At 34.0% G+C, this 18,066-nt stretch overlaps 1 protein-coding gene across 4 annotated transcripts; it reads left to right on the forward strand.

Moving 5' to 3' along the window:
• Positions 1-2,150: 2,150 nt before the first annotated feature.
• Positions 2,151-18,032, forward strand: LOC123670566. 4 transcript variants are annotated; one of them, XM_045604062.1, is made up of 5 exons: positions 2,151-2,316; positions 12,485-12,712; positions 15,094-15,372; positions 17,469-17,528; positions 17,906-18,032. In XM_045604062.1, the coding sequence occupies exons 1-5, from the start codon at positions 2,178-2,180 to the stop codon at positions 17,941-17,943; spliced, it is 744 nt and encodes a 247-aa protein (XP_045460018.1). In that variant the 5' UTR covers positions 2,151-2,177; the 3' UTR covers positions 17,944-18,032. The 4 variants fall into 4 exon arrangements, with proteins under 4 accessions (XP_045460018.1, XP_045460017.1, XP_045460016.1 ...); XM_045604061.1 differs by lacking the exon at positions 2,151-2,316 and adding an exon at positions 5,768-5,991; XM_045604060.1 differs by lacking the exon at positions 2,151-2,316 and adding an exon at positions 9,212-9,502 and having other exon boundaries at positions 15,097-15,372.
• The last annotated feature ends 34 nt before the right edge of the window (positions 18,033-18,066 follow it).

Below are 18,066 nucleotides of genomic sequence, written 5' to 3' on the forward strand. Positions count from 1 at the left end.
CATCCATTGTCACATATCGACGCAAACACTTAAACAGCTTCAAACACTGCTCAGAATCATTAACACGTTGTTGCATTTTGAATATTCGTGAATGATATGGTAATCAGATTCAGATTCAGATGATATCTTCACAATGTCTGCTATCTCGATCAACTTTACGGCCATTCAAAATTATTTTGTGAACTTTTTTGATTATTTTTATCGGTTACAGCCTCTTTTGGACGTCCACTGTTTCGCCGACTACGGTGCTCATTTCATCACGTTTAAACTTAGCATACCAATCAATGATGTTTGATTTTCCTGGAGCACACCCCGGAAACTCTTCATCAAGCCAAGATTTTGCTTCAAGTGTATTTTTTCCCTTCAAAAAGCAATATTTTATCAGCACACGAAATTTTTTTTTCCATCTTTTTTTAAATAACAAAAGTTGCTACACTCACAATGCAATAACTCACAAACTAATGGTGGAACTGCTGTCAAATTTTGACACGTATCGTTTGAAGGTTGGTACTAACTGAAAGTCATATGGTTTTAATACTAGCACCGCCATCTGTGCATCAGATCGGATTTTTCAATTGGCCTAATACAACACGATCGAAAAATATTATAATATAATGAAATATGGTATGAAACTTCTTATATTTCTTAAGAAGGATAAGTTGGAAATGGTGATCAAATAGTTTCTCCTATATTTTGCATTCCATTATGAGAAATGAAAATTCGGATTGGAGAATCGAAAAGAAAAATAATCCACAGACCACCCCAAATAGGCAATAATTCTCCGACAACGTTCAGCAAGGGAATGCCGATAAGCCTGATGAGTGCATGTTTTGGTGTCAATAACTCGTAAACAGCACTATGAGGGTATTACGCGACATCTGGTCATTTATAGTATATTTATTTATAGTATAATTCATAATGAGGCACCTTTGATGGTTTTTGATGTTAATTGAATTTGTCGGCTTTCCTTCCTGTTGTTGCAGACCGAATTAAATCTCATTTGGTACTTCCTTGAGTCTCAGCCACGCTTAAGTTTTGGCGCCCTAGGCTACTGCCTATCTTGCCTCCCCACTAGCGACGGCCTTGGGATTGAAATAAATATTTTTCATTACAGGACCTATACTAACGGGTGTTTTTTTTCGAGGTATATAACTTTACGTTGGCATTACTGTTCAAGATAGCTACCGATTTAACAGCTGTCAAGTGGTTTATTCTCAGTTTGGTTTGGCAATTTATCATGAATAGTCTCACGCTTGAACAACGCTTGCAAATAGTGCAATTTGATTTCGAAAATAATGGTTCTGTGCGGAATACGTATCGCGCACTACGTCCATTTTATTTTGTTTAGCGATGAAGCGCACTTCTGGTTGAATGGCTACGTCAACAAACAAAACTGATGCATTTGGAGTGAAGCTAATCCTCAAGTGTATGTCGAAACACCGTTACATCCAGAAAAACTGACTGTTTGGTGGCGCAACATGTCACACAGCTCGTGCCACAATCGATGTATTGAAAGACACGTTTGGTGACCGTCTAATTTCACGTTTTTGACCTGTGAATTAGCCTCCAAGATCTTGTGATTCAACACCGCTAGACTACTTTCTGTGGGGCTATGTAAAGTCATTGGTCTATGCGGATAAGCCACAAACCCTTGACCATTTGGAAGACAACATTCGCCGAGTTATTGCCTATATACGGCCACAAATGTTGGAAAAAGTCATCGAAAATTGGACGTCCAGATTGGACTACATCCGAGCCAGCCGTGACGGTCATATGCCAGAAATCATATTTAAAATGTAATGCCACAAGATTATCTTGCGGGTAAATAAAATTCATGTCAATCGAATAATCCATCGTTGTTTTATTGCAATTTAAAGTTCTATAGCTCTAAAAAAACACCCTTTAATTAATTTTATAACTTGAGAAAAGTAGAATAATTAATTAATTTCGAGTATCTTTATTGCTTTATAAAAAAAATTGTTATTGTTAGCTATTGTTGATTTTTGCATAAGCTTTGTATAACACATCGAATTCGAGGCAATATTAGATACCCAATAGAATGGAAATAGGATATCTTATCGATTGTTTAGAAAATATTGTTGTGTACAGAACAATTGGGGGATAATCTTAATGCAGAAATTAACTCACTTCGATTTAGTCGTTCCGAGTTTCCCAAAATGAATCAAATGAAAATGGAGTTGACTATATTTGCAGTTATAATTTTCACATTGATCTCTTTTCCTCCTTGTCATACGAAAAATAATAAATGTGAGGGTAACCAGCCTCCACCTTGTGATTGTGGTCCTGTACCAAAAAGTGAGTACAAAAATATGGGTAACTAATTTTATAAATATCGAAATAAAAATCGAAGTTATTCTTGATACTTTTATTTTTTATGTTAAAAAAGCTAACGTTGTGTCACCAATCTTTGTTCAATTGTTTACTTATTTTTAGTTCAAATTCGGTATATAGCCAAAACTTGGTTAATTTTTTAATTCTTTGATGATTCCAAAATGAACTAAAATTGTACACAGAAATCATATGACGAGACTTTAGATGTCTAGAAATTCTGTTGTGCCTATTCACTCTTGAAAAAGTTTAAGATTTGACTAGTGAATTTTATGGTAAACCGCCCTATGGGATTTGACTGAAGCTGGTGAACTACAGTTGATATCCGCATCGTTCTATACAGGGTGTCTGAAAAAGACCACGTCAAATTAAAACGGAATATGGATCAGAATGTGCTCCATCTGATGTGAAAAAATCATTTTTATAAAAGTCTCATAGTTCTCGAGATATTTGATGTTTCATGAAAATGTGAAAATTTTTTCACTTTCTCTCATTCCATAGGTAGAATGAATCAGTTTTTTCGTAAATATTGTTGAATAATTGCTTTATTTATTCAATTGAAGAATACCTACTACAGTGACTAAATGAAATGGGCCTTACATTAGGTACATTAACAAATCACAAAAATCAGGTAAAATGAGAATGTGAATAAAAAGCCGCCATATTTAGGCTCAGAAACCGGTAGCCAATCAAAAACGAAACCACTCGTGTCGCCACTGTGTTTTATTGAGTCACTGTATGGTTAGCCAGTTCGCAGCACACAACAGTGAAGCGACAGTACTGATCTGATATTCGCCTCGCTGTTTTTGACGGTAAGTCCAAAATTTTGATGCCTAGTTATTGTTGATATAAATTTTCTGGATACTCAACCATTCTTTTTTATGATTACGTAATTAAATTTTAACACTTGTATGTGATTGATGTTGTCTTTCAGTTTGAATTCAAAACGACTGTTTGGTGATATACGAATCAACTGAACGCCATTACCCCTAATGAATAATTTTTTGTTTTTTTATAGGTATGCCCAGAAATCCCCAGAGTACAACAGCTAAAGCAACTTCGGAGGAAAAAGACCCGAAATCTGCTGGGAAGGCAATTGATGAGGAGATATCCGGAAGACAAGGTGAAAAACAATATAACGTCTCATTCATGTTTTTGAGAGATCGACTAAAAAATGGAAATATGTATAATCCAAGACTATAGATACATTTTGACTCCACAGCAAGAAAATGAAATCGTTAAATAAGTAAAGTTGCTAGGCAAGCTATACTATGGACTCAGTGTTGCAGATTTACGGAAACTTGTTCCTAAAAATTTGCTTTCTCAACAATATTAAAAACAATTTCGATCAAAGGAGCACAACAGCATGATTGGATTGGGTATACAAAACTCTTTGGTTTCTATAATTAGGTGTAGCTGAAGCAACGAGCTTGAATAGATTTTCTGCTTTCAGCAACAAAGAAAAAACTCTTTTCTGCGACCAACACGATAACTTATGGAAAAAATAAAGTTCATTCCAAAAAATATTTACCAGAAAAATACAATGAAAATAATGCTTAAATTAATAAAAATAGATTTTGGCAAGTGGAAAAAAATAACCGGAAAAAAGAAAATGCATATAAAAAGAAATTACAAAAAAAGAATTTTCAAGAAAGCGACTCGAACAGAGAAGTGAGGAATTCCAAACCACAGTGATGTTGTATGTGGTTGATGAAAAGTAAAACATATGCATTATTTGTGACGGATTTGGGAAAAGGAATGAATTGTGTACCACTCTACCACCTATGGACAGTGATAAGATGCTATGTTCTAGAAATTTCAATTTGTGAATTACATCTAATACTTGAAGAATTAAAATTTATTTGTTATTGCCTCGTTTATTTTATTTGTTGATTGAGTTGAGGCATGAGCAACATTATCCCTTAGCCTGAGCGAGATTACACAAAGTTAGGATCAATGATGTCAAAGCTGTATTTTTATAAAGTTTTCATATCAATAATAGCTCAAAGAATAATACGTTTTTTGTTTGACTGTTCATTACTCAATAGTTGAAGGTTTTGTTATTTGTTTAATTTTTGAAATAAAATCAATTACTGAAAATTACAGGGTGTTTTCCTTGAGTGAATGATATTTTCCCTATTTACCGTACCCAACACGTAGTTAACAGCTATAAATTGAATAACCAAACATAAAGACAGACGTCCATTTCAGAATTTTTGTAATTTTTATACAATATACAATATTTTCCTCATAAGTGAATAAAAAAATTCCGAAACGTATGTTTATATCTTTATGTTTATTTGGTTATTCAATTTATTAGCCGTTCATTCAATTGTACAGTGCTGGCAAATTTTTTGGTTGTTTTCGGTATTTTGTCAGAGAGAATCAAAAAGACAAAAAGTTTATATCAAAAAGATAGGTATATCGATATTGAAGGTTTTGGCACAATACTATGCATAATTTGCTTCCATCAAGTTGAATTATATGACCTTTATAATTTAAATAAAGGAATAATTTATTGATTAGAGTCACCATCAACGAGAAGATAAACTTAAATCATCTTTCATTCACATTATTACCGGTAATGCCTAGAGGATAAGTACATTGTACCCTGTGTCAATGGCACAGTTGTTGAGACACGTTAATTTAAATTACAAAAAAATTGTATATGTTGATTTGCATATTCATTTCACACAAGAGTAAGAGACTACCTGTTGAGATTACTAATATCATTGTAAAGTAGTGAAATATAGTGAAATGAATATACAAGTTGTCAGTTTGTGAATTCAGTAACGTTTTTGGAATATTATCAGACACTGTTGAGAGAAAATTGTATGAAAAATTACAAAAATTCCCAAACGCACGTCTGTCTTCAGTTAAGTTAGTTTTTCAATTTATCACACATTCACTAAATTATACAGTGTTTAATGATTTATTCTTGTTTTGGTTGGTTTCAATATTTTGTTAGTTTGAATTGTACTTCTGAATGTATTTCAAAAAGTTGATATACAGATAGGGAAGGTTTTGCCATAATGATAATTTTGATATGGTACAGCAGGTAGGGTATAGTCGATTCTGTTGTACCTAGAAATCGAAGGCGGCTCACTGGTATATTTCTTTCAGCAATAATCGATTGATTCACAGAAATTAAAAGGATTCAATACTTTAATCCAACACACCTAGTCTCATTTGAGACATTCCAGAAGCTCAGAGCTGGTTCTAATCATGTGAACCGATTATGTGTAGGCTTTGTTACGGTGTTCAGGTTACTGTTTATTGAAAGTATTGTTGTTGTTTGTTGATTTTTGTATGAGCTTTGAATGGAACAAAATCGTAGCAATAACACCTGAGTGTACGGATATTGGAAATGTTATGGATTGTTTAGAAAATAATGTTGTGTACAAAACGGGGAATAGGTAGAAATTGAGATTACTTCGATTTGATCATTATAAGTTAGTCGAACGTACCAATCGGAAATGGAATTGGGCATATTCTCAGTTTTAATTTTTGCTTTGTTAAGTTTTCCTCCTTGCTACACCCAAACATGTCGATGCGATGATCCTCCTCAATGTCCTGATCCTCCTCAATGTCCTGATCCTCCTCCATGTAATCCTTCTCCACCTGATTGTGAGCCAACACCGAGTAAGTACCTACTATAATTTTTCATACCTAAGTTTTAAACAACGAAACAAATCATCTTCATCTATCGAAATATTTCGATTACTTTTTTTGTATACCTGGTGAATTTTTTTTAAACCTAAAGTAAATAAATAATATCTTATTATTAAACCTTTGTCGCAAAAAAGTCTTTGCATGTCGGCACTTTCGATTCCATTATTCAATGCTTTTACATTTTCACTCACAAAGATAGGTCAGTAGTTTTAGTATATTTTGTTGAAACCTCTTAAACCTCCCCAAACTAGGAGGTTTAAGGTGATTGACTTGAAATTTTTTAATTCAATTCCGTGTTTAACTCTCAAGGTGTGTTGCATAATTTTAAAACTAATCAATTGATTTCAAGTCAAGTCAAGTCGAGAAGCTTGAATATCAAGTCAAGCCGTGGATCTCTAGTAGTGGCTTATGTCTGAAGAATGTGTTGTTCATTCTGTGACGAGCGCAAAGATCGACCAGAGCTTTTCCGTTCTCGTTGATATGTTTCTCGTCAAAATGAAGTTTGACTGCCTAGATTATATTGTTTCCGATTATAGCGTTCAAACCCCTCCTGCTGGGGGGGTTTGAACTGAACGGATAGCACAGTAATGACCCAAGCGGAAAATAGGGCACTGAAAACAAATACCAAAACATCGCGAAGGAAACAACGATGGAGGAAAACTATAATAAGAGCAGCCACTTGGAATATAATGTCTGGGAAGACAAGAAATGTCAATATTCTGCTTGAGATGCAGCAATGCAAAATAGACATTTGCGCTGTGTCTGAGACATCTAATACCATCTAATACAGTCACTAGCCGCTGAAAGGCTGTCAGGCAAGTTCTGCTGCCCACTGAACGGATAGCACAGTAATGACCCAAGCGGAAAATAGGGCAATGAAAACAAATACCAAAACATCGCGAACGAAACAACTATGGAGGAAAACTATAATAAGAGCAGCCACTTGGAATATAATGTCTGGGAAGACGAAAAATGTCAATATTCTGCTTGAGATGCAGCAGTGCAAAATAGACATTTGCGCTGTGTCTGAGACAAAGGTAAAGGCAACATCAAAGTTCCTGGCTACGTTCTCGTGTACAGCGGTATCTCACAAAGATCACTAGCAACTGCTGGAGTAGGAATAGGAATTTTGCTAGTGATCTTTGTGAGACACCGCTGTACACGAGAACGTAGCCAGGAACTTTGTTGTTACCTTTACCTTTGTCTCAGACACATCGCAAATGTCTATTTTGCACTGCTGGATCTCAAGCAGAATATTGACATTTTTCGTCTTCCCAGACATTATATTCCAAGTGGCTGCTCTTATTATAGTTTTCCTCCATAGTTGTTTCGTTCGCGATGTTTTGGTATTTGTTTTCATTGCCCTATTTTCCGCTTGGGTCATTACTGTGCTATCCGTTCAGTGGGCAGCAGAACTTGCCTGACAGCCTTTCAGCGGCTAGTGACTGTATGAGATGGTAAGGCTCACCAGAAAAAAAATTATTATTATAATATACCTATATATTTGAAGTTTACGGACAGAATTTGTCTAGTTAAATTCACTTTGTCAGTAGCATAATAATCATTATAAGAATTTTTTTACTACTAATTGATGATAATATGATCAAAATCCTGAAAAATTAAACCTGTTGATTTGAACTGCAAGCATTACCAATTGGATACCTGTGTGAATACATGTGGTGCTGTAGATATGATTTTTGCCTGTAAACCGGTTACTTCTTCCGACATTACACTAGCCTCATCATATGTTTGAGCCATTAATTTTGAATGCTAGTCAAATTTTCCGAATGAGACAGATAAAAATCGAAATAAATCTTCAGCACAAGGCCAAGAACTTTAATCATAAAATCACAAGAATTACTCAGCGGTCATTTATTATATAACGGAAAATGTCGGATAATTGGGAATGACAGTTCATGGCAGTTGTTTAACCAACTCATCAGGAAAAAAAAGGAATTTGAATTTTCTTCTTCAAAGTTTTTTATTTAGAACAAAAGCAACTGGATCTATAAATTCATTTTGTATGATTTAAGATGTGCCTAAAAAAACTAATCTACTGTTAATATCATTTATTCAAAGTTATACTGGCACTAAGTCATACGTACTTTTCATACCATGTATTTTGAACCTACCGATTTGACTTTTCGACTCTACCCTTATAGTCACAAGACATTTACTTAGATCTGGAACAGGTCGTTTACTTCTTGACTTATACATAATTTATCCTCATAGGAATGCCTCGAAAAATATTGCTGATTTATTAAAAAATTACGAAATCATAAGTATACTTAGGATATATTCATTCACTCGGTCCCGCTGAATCCATTTCGCCTTCTAGTAGTAATTAAGTCAATTAACAAAATTAAGTCTTTCCGAAAAAATCCACACGCACACGGAGACAAGCTTACACAGCCGAGACACATCAAACGCTACCAACAAAGCGAAAACTAACTCAATTTCCCGCTTCCCGATTAGCCCGAATAGTGCAGAATAATTGCAGTTCGCACTTTGGCCCTCCCAAGGAGACGACCACGGATCGAGTTATGCCTCCACTTTTTAGAAACCGCCTTCAAAGGTGTAGGAATATTCTCATTTTTCTCGTCGCCTCGATGTAGGTAACGCCCTAGACAGGGTAGCGCATGAGGCATGCCTCCGACCGTTCAATTCTTAAAGAGGAAGTGAGATGAATATAAAGATCAGCATGGATATTATGAAACAGAGACCCAGTGCCGTACCGTATGATGTGAAATTGAGGAAAAAATGGATTTATAAAATATTCGATTAATACGTGTAATTTCCAGAATTTATTTGGTGAGGCACTGCCTCAACTGCAACCATCTCCCTTTCTCATCCTGGGTTTAGGACCAGGCAACTGAAGAGTAGAATAGCAAACAATGTATTTCCAAAAAGGATAAAAACTTTTTCAGATTCAATTCGAATTTTACATCTTCTACTTCTGAAAACTCAATTTGAAAGGCTCTGTACTTTCGTAATCAATTGTGCCACCGAAACGACAGCCGAACATTTGACAGGACAATAACTGTTGGGTCCACAAGTGATTTGCACCTACACCTCGCTAAAGAAGAAAAAATTGTTTTTGTTGTTGATTTTTCTGTAAGCTTTGAATATCACTTCGCATTCAAAGCGATAACATCCAATTGTACGGAAATAGGAAATCTTATTTATTGTTTAGAAAATTACGTTGTGTACTAAACAATTGACTGATACAATCGCCAGACTTAAATTGGGCTCATTTCGATTCAGTCAGTTCGAGTTTCTAGAATGCATCATCTGAAAATGGAATTGACCATATTTGCAGTTATTATTTCTACTTTTATCAACTTTCCTCTATGCAACACCCAAACATGTCGATGTAATGATCCTCCTCCATGTCCTGATCCTCCTGTATGTCCTGATCCTCCTGCATGTCCTGATCCTCCTTCATGTAATCCTTCTCCACCTGATTGTGAGCCAACACCGAGTAAGTACCTACTATAATTTTTCATACTCCAAGTGAGTATTATAATTTTTGTAGAGGGATGGCAGGAACTAACGATTACATACTAGATAAATGTTTTTAATTGACGAATTTTTGTTCATGTGTATGAGATTGGGATATGTGAGATTTTTTAGGTCAAATTCAGTTCTTGTTGAAAAAACTGCAAACCTTTGTGCTCTCTAATATTTCCTTCAATCCTGTGGATTTTCTCAATCCTCTTGCAATCTTCGCAGGATTCAAATTTACCATTGGGATGGAATGATTATAAATAAAAATGGAACGATGTCTAAATATCTTCAACTTGTACATAAACAATGTCAATATTTATGACCCAATGACCGATGGAAAAAATATTGAAATTTTTGAAGATTGAAGAACTGATTATACATTTAAACGTCAGTATGAATAGCTTTATTTCGTTATCGCAAATTTTTTATTTCAACCCACTTTTTTTTATTTAAATTAACGTGTCTTGACAACTAGAAAACGTAGTTCTGTAATTACCTTGTACGCCTTTGAAAACATTAGTTTCATGTAAAAACTTGAGAGTTTTTATGTCGATTGATCACTAGTCTAAATATAAAATTAACCTGAAGAAGTCACAGTGCTGGCGAAACAACCATTGTTAAGGGTGTACTCTACCTTTTTCACTAGGTTACTCAGTGCAGATTCATTTTGATTGCAGGAGATCGCTTCATCGATTCTTCCAATTTTTGAAGGAAATCTTCGTATGGCAAGTTGAAATAAACTTACCTATTTTTTTTCCAAAAAAATTATATTTTTTGTTTTATATGACTACAAAAATTAAAAAGTTATTCAATCGCTCCTCAATTATTGATCAAAAAATCAATGATGAATTTCAAAATATTTTCATTATCATGAAATTATCACTTTTTCTGAAACACTCCTTTCAACAAATTGTCATTTATCGCTTTCTCATTGGATAATATGTCATTTATTTTGATATTCTAAATTGAAATACTCGAGAACGTTTACATTTTTTTTTTTTTGAAAACTGTAACTAGATTGAATGTACTTTTTCATGAGAATGTAAAGATTTTGATATTCACATTGAAATAATTGAGACACTATTGAAATTCCTTTCATTTTTTTGAGTGATATGAAACGAAAACTTAAATTTTTTTTTGGATAAAAAATTAGTGAGTTTATTGTAAACTGCCATTCCTTCTAAAATCAAAAAAATCGAATAAGCGAATTTTGCATAAAATTATAATGAAGCCACACTGAAGAACCTTGCGAGTAAAGAAATGTTCATCTTCAATATTAAAATTTGATGAAATAAATTTTGTTTCATTTTTATTTGATAACAAATTTCCATCAAGTGAGGACAGAATCCATTAAATAAGTTTTCACTTTGATATTTTTCCATTCCCATAAAATTTGTGATTTTCAACACAGTATTTTGAACATAAAAGTTGCAGCTTATATAAGGCAGTTTAGGTACCCTGAAGAACTGGATGCGTAAAAATTTTATGCAGAAATACTTTGTTCGTCTAAAGGAATTCCCGAATGACGCAATCATTTACGTTCGAGATAATTAAATAACGCAGCCTGATTAGATCAGATGATTTCATAAACGATAAAGATCAATCTGAGAGGAAATTCATGCGAATTTTGGAATGTGAAAATTGTGTTAATTAAACCAGAAATAATGGAATTACCTGATGATAATTTGAAATGTTTGAAGAGGAATCTATAGAATTAATGAATATTTGTTTTATTATGGGTGATTTTTGTGAGTAACTTCTAACGAGCTAATTTGATATATCCATGATTTATATAATCGTTATTTGAATTATTTTGAATCATAGCCAATTATATAAGGGGCTATTATACCGATTTGGGTCCAAGAAGGAATGAACGAAATGCTGTAACGAATTTAATCGTTTGAGGCCATTCCCGGCTCAAAATTCGAAAATTACAGACTTTATGACGGATTGATAGTGCTCAAAAAATGTTAAAACACTTCCCTCTTACCAAAAGCATTTCAGAGATATCTTGATTCATTTTTTATGTGAATGTTACTTTTATCTAATTGACTTCCTATTGAAGAGATATGGAGGGGGGTTTGTGTTTCTTGAATACGAAACCATATACAGGTTTAAAAATACATTCGGAAAGATGTATATTCAACGTTATTCCACAAAATACTCATGGTCCAGTGAAACAGTGCAACAGTCAAAACATATGAGGGATACGATTTCGAATAAACGAGTGTTCTCTTTCAATGGCGAAGTGGGGATAGTCAGACTTGCGGCATGCGGAGCGGCTTAATACTCGCATATTTGTCGCTCTCTAACTGTGTTTCGATTGTTGTACTCTTCCATTGGATCATGACTATTTTCTGGAATAAAGTTGAATTTATTTTTCAACTTCAAATATTGGATTCGTCAAACATCCTCACGTAATCGGCTGTGAATTTCTGAAAATATGGAATAAATAAATATTTTTAAATTGTATAAATGAATATTTTTAAATAGGATAAATAACTATTTTTCACTACTCTCTAAATATGATTCTTTTAGTTTTTAGGGGAAAACAAAACATAAAATGGGTTAGGTTGGGTCGCTAGAATTTAATGATCTATAAATGAAGTTAGGCTTATTTCAAACTTTTCAAATACTTATTACAGAATTCTATAACTCCTTCAGGTAGTTTGATTTTTAAAGTATATAGTATACACAAATACGATACTGCCCACCCGTTTTTAAACACGATCGTGAAATGAAAATAATAATAAGGTCAAGATTTAAGACACTTAAATTCAAGGCCGCCAATTAAAAAAATTATCTATCTTTTTTTCTTTATACCTAAAACTTGTGAATGTTAGTGCCATCCGACGATCGAAATTATTTTCTGATGAGGAATTTTTTAATTCGTTAGATGTAATATCCTCATTTTTTTTGTTTTGAAATATTATCCAGCCAATTTACCTAATTTCAGGTCGATGCAAGAGAGAAGTCGAACCTACCTTATTTCCTTATCCTGGTACTTGGTATAAGGACTCAGAAAGTGGAAAATTCTACTATCACTTAGGAAATACAGTTTACGTTGAAAGATCTGATAAATACTATACGATATGGGTGACATCTGGAGATGGCGCTGATTGGGCACAAAATGATAATTATGTATGGAAGTGGGATGAAAATGGCAGATGGTATCCCCACAAAGGTGAGAAAATTTTAACCTCAATGATTATAATCGATTCTGTTAACTCGACAATGAAATATTATTTTTAATTGAGGCTTTGTCCGAAGATGCATGAGTTTTCTAGATCTAATTGATCTAATAAGATCTAATAATAAATAAGGATTGATAGGCATGATCGAAGGACTAAGCCCTAGACCATATCCTTCTTTTTCGATAGAAAGACTTTGAAGACAACAACAGATGCCATATCAATATTTTTTTACATAATTAATTGAACAAGAGCGCCAATTATAGGCTTTAAACAAATTGAATTCAATTTATTCATCAAAAATTATTAACAATATTTGTTATTCTGGCAGAAGAGTGCAGCCTAAGCAAGCCTGTATACCACACACTCTGCGAAAACTAAAAAATAGAATTCTCCTGAAATCTTTCATTCTTCTCAATTTTTTAAGGATTTTTTCCTTTAGGAAGTGGTAAGCCTACGTTTGTATCACTGGAACCATGTGAACATGTCCATCTAGGCACTGGAGATCATTACAGATCTCACACCTATTTACACTCTAAGACTCTATTATTTACTCTAGGGAGGGTACCGGCAGTGAAGGATATAGGAATCAGAGATGCTGGTCCTCCCTGACCAATTACAAACCATCAGTGAACCTTCCCAGTGTTGAGATGATAAAGAAAATTAGCATCGAGAAAACTTGCACTACGATACTAAGTAGAAAAAAATATTGGGAAATCCTAGTTTCAAAAATAATACTAATAAATAGTACACAGATGGTTTTAAAACCACGAAGGGGACTGACGCTGGGGTATTCGGGACTGGCACCAAATGCCCATTCCTCATTAGGCTGCAACATAGCGAAACATTCTGATAGTCAGGCTGCAATCAAAGTACTGAGCTCACATCGATTCTAAGATGGTATTGGAGTGCCGAAAAAAATTCAATATAAAAGGCAAGAATAACAAGGTCCTTTTTGATCTGGATTCCCGGCCACTCGGAAATTAAAGGGTATGAAGAGGCCAACACACTTGCCAGAAAAGGAGCACAAACTCATTTCATTGGGCCGAAACCTTTCTGTGTTATAGGCAAATTTACGTACAAGAAGGAGTTTCAAGGAGCAGGAAAACACTCTGGCGGAATCTTCCTGAGTTGGATCATTTCAAAAATTTCTTTGAAACTTGGACATTGTGAGATCCAAGAAGTAAATGGGTCTTAGCAAGAATATACTATATCTCCTCACAGGGTATTGTCACCTTAGGAAACATCCCATGCGGATGTGTCTAGCAGAAAATGACGGGTGCAGATTCTTTGGGGAGTAGGATGAAACTGCAGATCACCTGGTGACAGAATGCCTCGCCATCACTAGCTAACACAAAAGCTCCTTTGGACAAGAAACGTGTAGAAGTGAGGAAGTGGCCTTCTTGAAGCCATCCCAAATACTGGAGTTCATTAGAACTCTGGAACTGAAAGGCATGCTATAGATAACGCTAAGGCAAGAATAGCTCTGATAGGGCACAATAGACCATTAGATCGCAATGGAACTTAACCCTCTTGATTATATCTTAATCCTTTAGAAAAAACGACTGGAGCTAATTTTGAAAAAGTTATTCAGCGAACTAGAAAAATATGTCTACCACTCAAAAATATGAGAGTACAGAGAATATTATGAATTGAAAGGGCTAAGGTTTATTCTTCCTCACCAATTCTAAAATGAACATGATTTTATAAAACACGTTTGAAATTGTTGTTTTTTTGTTAATGAATATATTATATTATCATCAAAATTTTTCAAAGAGATGTCTTCAATTTTTTCATTTCTCGGTAGGGAACTTCGATTACCCAATATCAATTTTTTGCATTCTGCAGAATTGATTTATGTTATTGCGGCAAATTGGGTCTATCTCTCAGGCAGCAGTTTAGCTGGAGAAGGCTCTGATCACTATCAATTGATGGTATTCCAATTTGAGCATTTCCTAAAATTATGCTGCATTATCTTTTATCATTTAATAGTTATTAAACTGAAATATTCCATAAAAATCTCTGAATCATCGAATTCTTCATTTGTTGCACTTTGTTTTATGGCTACTTCGAATTTTTAGCAGACTTTACAAAAAACATGATGCACAAAATTTATATGAAGACATAGGGCCTTAGAAAGCATCTTGAAAAAAAAGCTATTGAGAGGCATATCCAAAGAGAGTTTGCCATTTATATTTCCGAAAAGATTTGAGCTAACCCCTCCGTAATTTTCGTATTACTAAATAGTTCTCAGATCAATCCCAGAGATGTTCATATAAATTTCTGCAGAGTTTTTGGAGTTTGTAACCTTTACTAACATCCTTCGCATTGTTTCACACTTGTTATTTTTAATCCAATTAAAAACTATCTTCAGAAGAGGATGAAGACGATGCCTCCAATAATTGTAGCAAATTCAGAATACCCATTGAGTGTGTTGGTCCTCATTGTCCGAAGCAGATTCAATTTCCTTCGGATGGAAAATGGTGGTACCTTTACGATGGAAGAAACTTATTTGAGCAGTCCCATGGAGACATCAAATACGAACTGCAGAGCCACGGAATGTATTATAAATTCAAAGGGAACGTTCAAGTATGTCCCGATAATTGGCTTTGGAATGTTACAGATGGCCAATGGTTCGCAGCCCAAGACACAAGTAAGATTCTTGCTCTATTTCAGTATCGTAATGAGGTCATTACAGTTCTGAAAACAGTGCTGTAATGAACTCATTACAGTTATATTTTTCGGTTTATGGTTGTCTACACTGATTTTCAATCCTATCAAATTTTAACAAACGTCAATAATTGTCAATATAAAATATAATAAAATAAAACGAATTAATTTCCACTATAGTAATATAGTGGAAATTAATTCGTTTCATTTTATTTATAATGAATTTCCGCCAAGCAGGGACCGAATCCATTAAATAAAATATAATATAATTTGTATATAGTGAGACGATTTGCAACATTATTCGAATTTTTTTAAAAATTCTTGTGGTGTTAAATCGATTTCGTCAGACATAACTCACGATATTAAAGCGTAATTGTAAATTATTCCAAACGTACGATTCATATTCATAGAGAAAGAATCTTTATTTATCTATGTTCATATCCAAATTCCGTAATCTTTCAATGTTCGTAACAGTCACTCCAACTGCCAATATACAATACAAATGTCACTAGAATATAAATTTTTCATTGAATTTTGACAATGCTTGACTGGAATAGAGGAAATATAGTCTAATACTCGTTGCAGAAGGCAATTCCAACACTCATGCGACAATTTCGCATTCGTGTTGGAATAGGAGCCCATTCTGCAACTTGTTTTAGAATATCTATTGCTTTATTGATATTAATCTGATTGAATCAATTTTTATTCTTATAATAGGTGAATATTTGTTGAAAATTAAAGGAGGCTTTTCTATGTAAAGGTCTTAACTGGGGATAATTTTTTGTTCTTGAAATTGCTACAGAATTGAAGATGTATCATTTTGTTAGAATATTTTACCAATTAAGTTGTGCAAACAAAACGTGAAAGCCACCTACTAGATTTTTACGATTTCATTTTCAGGAGATGCGTTCATGCACAATGTAGTATTTTATTGTTATTTTTAGGAAATTATTGTTTTTACGCCCTCAACAGTTGAAAAAGTTTTTCAATGAATCGTTCTTTTCAACACATATTTTTGAATTGAGAATTATTTTTTGTTTAGGTGTTCTTTGAAAACTGAAATACAGGTTGCATGTACCTCCACTTCAAAAGATCACAACAAAATTGAAATATTTTTTAGATAGATTTCTCATTGGTGAAGCATTCCCACTTTTGGTGAGGCTTTCTCGAGCCAAATAACGAACGTGCTTTCCCCCTCTAGGAATTACGGTGTTTCGTCTCGAGATAGCTGGTGGACTCCTCAGTTGGGAGATCCAGCGATCGCTGCCCAAGACACACCCTCTCACACCATTGTGGAGAGGTGACTCTGCACAAATTCGGGGAATCTTTATGAACCGATGCCTCGATGGCGAGTGACGTGAAGCCAGCAACGCAATCTCTCGGGCATGCAGAGTCATTACACACTAAATGCCATTCCTACGACTCCTATTTCAATTTCAAAAAAAGTGAAAATTCATTTTATTTATTTTTTTTTTGGTGCGTAACTTTCCAAGGAGAGGCCTAAGAGCTCTTAAGTCAGGAGCTTTTGTGCGCTTGTCCAAATTCATATTAATATAATTTTTAAGCATTATCACATGAATTATCGAACCATTATCTCGCATCCAACCAAGTAACCATCTGGAGCATTTCTGCTTGTGGTTGATCATGCTTCTGAATTGATGTTTATTTTCATAAAAATATTTTAGTGATGATCAACCTTTTCCAATATTGTGGATTTTTGCTTCAATATATTGTAATTCTCCTTTTGAACACAAGTTGAAAGTCTCAACTTCCTGTCTCTCAGTTTTCACAATTTTTGCTTTTTTTAACCAAGGCCATCATTCATCACATTAACGGAACCATTCTGTTGAAGAAACGTAAAAGTTATAACAAAAAATTACAAAGTACTATTATGGTTCAAATTTTGTAGCGAAATATTTCAACCGTGACCGGGAGATTGTCGCTACCTGGTCCCACCATCTTGAACAAACGATCGAGTCAATTCTGACGCCGCTAAAATACGCGATTTTGCACGATGGAATTATTTTATTTCATTGAAAATCTGAGTAATTATTTATGGAATTTATATTTAATTTTCAGAGAAAGCTTGTGTAATGAATGAACCCCAAGAAAATAATGAAGTAATACAAGGACGAGGACGTGAGTATTTCCATTGTATTATGCAAAAATGTATGACTTCTCGGTACAAATGAAGCAGAACTAAAAAATGCGGAAATTACAAATATACTTGAAATCAGACATATTTTGAAAGAATAAGGTTCTCTTTGTATTCGATTGAAGGTCTCGAAAATTTCACCAACTATTTTTTTCAATTAATAGTATAGAAATGATTATATTTGATAAAATATAGAGTTAGTTATACTGACCGAGCTGTAACATTTATGATATTTCGTCGCCAACAAGCTAGATGAGGTTAATTATGGCGAAATGCCTATAAATTCATAAACTGGTTCTCAAAAGCTTATCACATATGTTTTGCCCCTTGTTCTCTTAATGTATTCAATTTCAATTTGCAGGCGCCTTTGAACCCCCTAGGAAAGTATTTGGTCTTTGAAGAATTATCATCAAATAATATGTGAAGTGATTTTACAATTAACCCCTAATTTGATGTGACTAAAATTTAAAATAAATGCTGAGAATATATTACTTACTTATTCATATTTTGATTCGGAAATAT

The sequence above is a fragment of the Harmonia axyridis genome, chromosome 1 (genome assembly GCF_914767665.1).
Source record: "Harmonia axyridis chromosome 1, icHarAxyr1.1, whole genome shotgun sequence".
Lineage (NCBI taxonomy): Eukaryota > Metazoa > Arthropoda > Insecta > Coleoptera > Coccinellidae > Harmonia > Harmonia axyridis.

Coding starts and splice junctions, on each gene's coding strand:
- LOC123670566 (XM_045604059.1), top strand. CDS start 9,304: ATGCATCATCTGAAAATGGAATTGACCATATTTGCAGTTATTATTTCT. Junction 9,503..12,484: donor TGATTGTGAGCCAACACCGA/GTAAGTACCTAC, acceptor ACCTAATTTCAG/GTCGATGCAAGAGAGAAGTC. Junction 17,529..17,905: donor AGTAATACAAGGACGAGGAC/GTGAGTATTTCC, acceptor TTCAATTTGCAG/GCGCCTTTGAACCCCCTAGG.